This window comes from Micropterus dolomieu, linkage group LG23 (assembly GCF_021292245.1).
Source record: "Micropterus dolomieu isolate WLL.071019.BEF.003 ecotype Adirondacks linkage group LG23, ASM2129224v1, whole genome shotgun sequence".
Taxonomy (NCBI): domain Eukaryota; kingdom Metazoa; phylum Chordata; class Actinopteri; order Centrarchiformes; family Centrarchidae; genus Micropterus; species Micropterus dolomieu.
In genome coordinates this window covers 21,706,584-21,710,706 of record NC_060172.1, presented here as the reverse complement: position 1 = coordinate 21,710,706, position 4,123 = coordinate 21,706,584, and the positions used below count along the sequence as shown (strand labels likewise).

Genomic DNA, 4,123 nt, shown 5'->3' with positions numbered 1-4,123 from the left:
TTTCCAAGGTTACTGTTGGTAATACACAAAGACGTCATGGTTTGAAATCACGCATGGCACGGAAGGTTCCCCTGCTTAAACCAGCACATGTCAAGGCCCGTCTTCAGTTTGCCAATGACCATTTGGATGATCCAGTGGAGTCATGGGAGAAAGTCATGTGGTCAGATGAGACCAAAATAGAACCTTTTGGTCATAATTCCACTAACCGTGTTTGGAGGAAGAAGAATGATGAGTACCATCCCAAGAACACCATCCCTACTGTGAAGCATGGGGGTGGTAGCATCATGCTTTGGGGGTGTTTTCCTGCACATGGGACAGGGCGACTGCACCGGGGCCATGTATTGCGAGATTTTGGGGAACAACCTCCTTCCCTCAGTTAGAGCATTGAAGATGGGTCGAGGCTGGGTCTTCCAACATGACAATGACCCGAAGCACACAGCCAGGATAACCAAGGAGCGGCTCTGTAAGAAGCATATCAAGGTTCTGGCGTGGCCTAGCCAGTCTCCAGACCTAAACCCAATAGAGCATCTTTGGAGGGAGCTCAAACTCCGTGTTTCTCAGCGACAGCCCAGAAACCTGACTGATCTAGAGAAGATCAGTGTGGAGGAGTGGAAGTGTAGGAAGTGCAGTGTGTGTGCAAACCTGGTGAAAAACTACAGGAAACGTTTGACCTCTGTAATTGCAAACAAAGGCTACTGTACCAAATGTTCAAATACTTATTTGCAGCTGTATCATACAAATAAATAGTTAAAAAATCATACATTGTGATTTCTGGATTATTTTTTTTAGATTATGTCTCTCACAGTGGACATGCACCTACGATGACAATTTCAGACCTCTCCATGATTTCTAAGTGGGAGAACTTGCAAAATAGCAGGGTGTTCAAATACTTATTTTCCTCACTGTATATGTTCCACCGTTAAGAGAGTGTACTTGATGATCGAGAAGACTACTGTTGATATCACAGTATTGACTGCTCTCTTGATTTATCTCTAGCTACGTGCCCATTATGCCCAGTATCTTAAGAGAAGCTGCTCCCTAAACAAGCTCCTCCTTCACCTCTTCAAACTGATGCCTGAAAACCCCATCTACCCAGGCCAGGGGGCAGAGACAAAGGAGACTAAAACCTTCTTTACAGAGAGCTTGTCTCTGTGTGTTGACAGTAAGTAGCACACACACCTGCATGACTTTTGGCACATGGCTGTGAAATGTAAACAATGTTAGATTTCCCCTCCTGTGTTTTATGCCTGCAGACAGCAAGAGTGTCGAGTGGGAGCTCCCTCATCTGGCCTGCAGTGTGTACTACTGCACGGTGCAGGACCTGCCTGCCATGGTGCGGCTGTGGTGGAACAGCCAGGAGAAGAGAGTGAGCGCAGCCGTGGAGAAGTTCACTATTAAATATGTCAGTCCTGTTCTCTCAGCCCAGGAGATCTCATCTGTCCACGCCAGCACGCAACTGTTTGACAGCATGACTGTAAGTTAGCACATACATTGCTCTTTGTGTGTGTAACTACTACTTTTATTAGTATTAGGCTGCTTATTGTAATGAAATATGTTCTGGGGGGGGGGGGGGGAATCTTTGCTTTCCCCCTGTATAATCTGGTAGATCATCTGCAGGAAATTACACAAAGGATAGGAGTAATAACTATTTAAATTGAACAAATCTGGTGGTGCAACACCTGCATCATATTTGTAATACAATGGTGCAGTAACAATAAGCAGACAATAGATTGTAAAGCAGAAAGACCCAAGGCAAAAAAGAAAGGCAAACAGTGCGTGTATTTATTTATTTATTTATTTATCTTATTGCTCCAGGTGAAGGCCCGCTCAGCAGCGCGGGAGGTGATCGCTACCTATTCTGTGGATGATATCTTCATTGAGTTGGTGATTCAACTACCACCGAACTACCCTCTAGGCTCTATCACTGTAGAGAGTGGGAGGCGCGTGGGCGTTGCTGTACAGCAGTGGAGGAACTGGATGCTGCAACTGAGCACCTACCTAACACATCAGGTACAAAACCCAAACACACAATGGATATAAACGCAAGAAGATGGTGTTTTAAATAGTTACTCAACCTAAAGGCCTGTAGCTAGATTATATCTGTCTCTATAGTGAAGTTTCTTGAACAATACAGGCCAAGAGGGCTGTGAAGATACTTAATTGATGGAACAATTCTGAAAATGTATGTTTGTGTGTTCAGAATGGCAGTATAATGGAGGGCTTGGCTCTGTGGAAGAACAATGTGGATAAGCGCTTTGAGGGAATAGAGGATTGTATGATCTGCTTCTCCGTTATCCACGGCTCCAACTACTCCTTGCCAAAGAAGGCTTGCCGCACCTGCAAAAAGAAATTCCACTCGGCGTGTTTGGTGAGATTTATGAGTTAAGACACATAAACATCCAGCAGTGGGCTGAGAGGATCTTCAGTGCCTTCTTTGCAGATGTTAAAAAGAACAATTTACATAAAATGGTGATAGTAAATTTCGAGCATAGCATTTAAAATCTTTGATTAATCATCGTAGTGAGAGACAACAATAGAACTGGCAACAAACTGTAGTTTGTCTGTATAAGTAATTTGTTACTATGATGTTTAATTAGGATTTTTCCTTTTTTCTGGAACCTATTCAGAGGCTTAGTTCATAAATCCATAACTCACTACTGGTTGTGTTCCTTACACTTTCTGAAGTACATCTCACAAATACCATGTACAATTTAATGCATGACAACATATTGTTTGAAGATTGATTGATTGATTTATTATTTTTTTTTTTTTTTTCTCATCTTTCTACAGTACAAATGGTTCACATCCAGCAACAAGTCCACCTGTCCGCTGTGCAGAGAAACCTTCTTCTAACAATACAGTCTGTTGATCATAGCTAAAAGGTTGGCAGTTCTTCAGTGAACCGGGGGATGGATTGGATGTGAATGAAGAGGGTTAATAAGAAACTAATCTATATTCAGATCTAATTTATTAGATCACAATATTTGTGGAAATTCTTTCTCCTTGTTTGATTCAGAAAATCATGTGTCATGTGCTCAGTGAGAGTCTAGTAAAATCCAGTGAAAATTATATTTTGGCAGCTTTTGTCCATATTCAGTAGTATGGGTTGATAAGCTGCCAACAGTTTAATACCAGTGCTTTACCCAGCTGTAAATGTGCAGCATCAGTAACTCCCTGCTGATGTTTTTCTGTTGAGTTTTTATCTTTTTTGCTGACTTAATTTTTTTATCTTTTGAAATGTGAGATAAGGCTGAATCACAAAGCTGGCCAGATGCTTTTGTCATATAGACCTGCACGTTTCGAAATGATTAATTTTACAAACTAAAGGAAAACGAAGTGGAGAAAAGAAAGTATTGCAGTGCCCAGGACAGGCTTCACAAATATTTCCTAACATTTAGGAGTGTAAAGAGATAATACCTTACACCATTATGACATGGTGAGATCACCTATGGAAAGCAGGAAAGGGAACTTCTTTAGGATTTTCATTTCAAAATACCAATGCTCGCAAATATCAAAACCTAGTGATGTGCGTTTTCCCCTTGGCCTGCATACAGCTGTAAATGATGCTGGAAAGTAAATAAAATACAACTGGATGAATATTATTAATGGATGTAATTTTTCATTGATTCAGGGGTCAAACAAAGCATTTACAAAAAGTGTAAGCTATGTTCCACAAAGAAACAGATATTTGTATAAAAAAACATTTGTCAGTTTAATGTTTACTTGAACCTTAATGCATGCTTTGCACAGCGTACAAATATTTTTGAGTGCTGATCTGAATGTGCGTGCGTGTGTGTGTGTGTGTGTCTATTCTGACTCATTACATGTACTAGTTTGTAATGACTTTGTATAACAACACTAAAGGCTGATCTGGCCGCCCTACAAGATGTTACAGTTAGCAGACCAAGTACAGAAAAAGTACAGTGCGTTCATTTTACCTGACTTGAGTTGTGTAATATAGAACAACGCATATGCAGGGATATATAAATCTGGCACTAAGACTGCTCATGCATATTTTTATTTTGTGCATTCACAGACATTTACTCTCTAACAAAGTTTTAAACATCTGGCCCCAGGTGTATTGTTATGCTCTTGATCCATTAAATCCCTTTGCCAAAGCTAT

The 4,123-nt window shown here is 40.8% G+C and overlaps 1 protein-coding gene across 2 annotated transcripts in view; it reads left to right on the top strand.

Moving 5' to 3' along the window:
• Positions 1-3,602, top strand: part of ltn1 (listerin E3 ubiquitin protein ligase 1) — a 13,889-nt gene extending 10,287 nt beyond the window's left edge. For both annotated transcript variants that reach the window (XM_046040402.1, XM_046040401.1), the window contains exons 28-32: positions 997-1,162; positions 1,254-1,474; positions 1,816-2,010; positions 2,201-2,368; positions 2,791-3,602. In XM_046040402.1, the coding sequence (XP_045896358.1) occupies positions 997-1,162; positions 1,254-1,474; positions 1,816-2,010; positions 2,201-2,368; positions 2,791-2,853 (813 nt within the window). In that variant the 3' untranslated portion in view covers positions 2,854-3,602. The remainder of the gene's footprint in view (positions 1-996; positions 1,163-1,253; positions 1,475-1,815; positions 2,011-2,200; positions 2,369-2,790) is intronic.
• Positions 3,603-4,123: the final 521 nt, after the last annotated feature.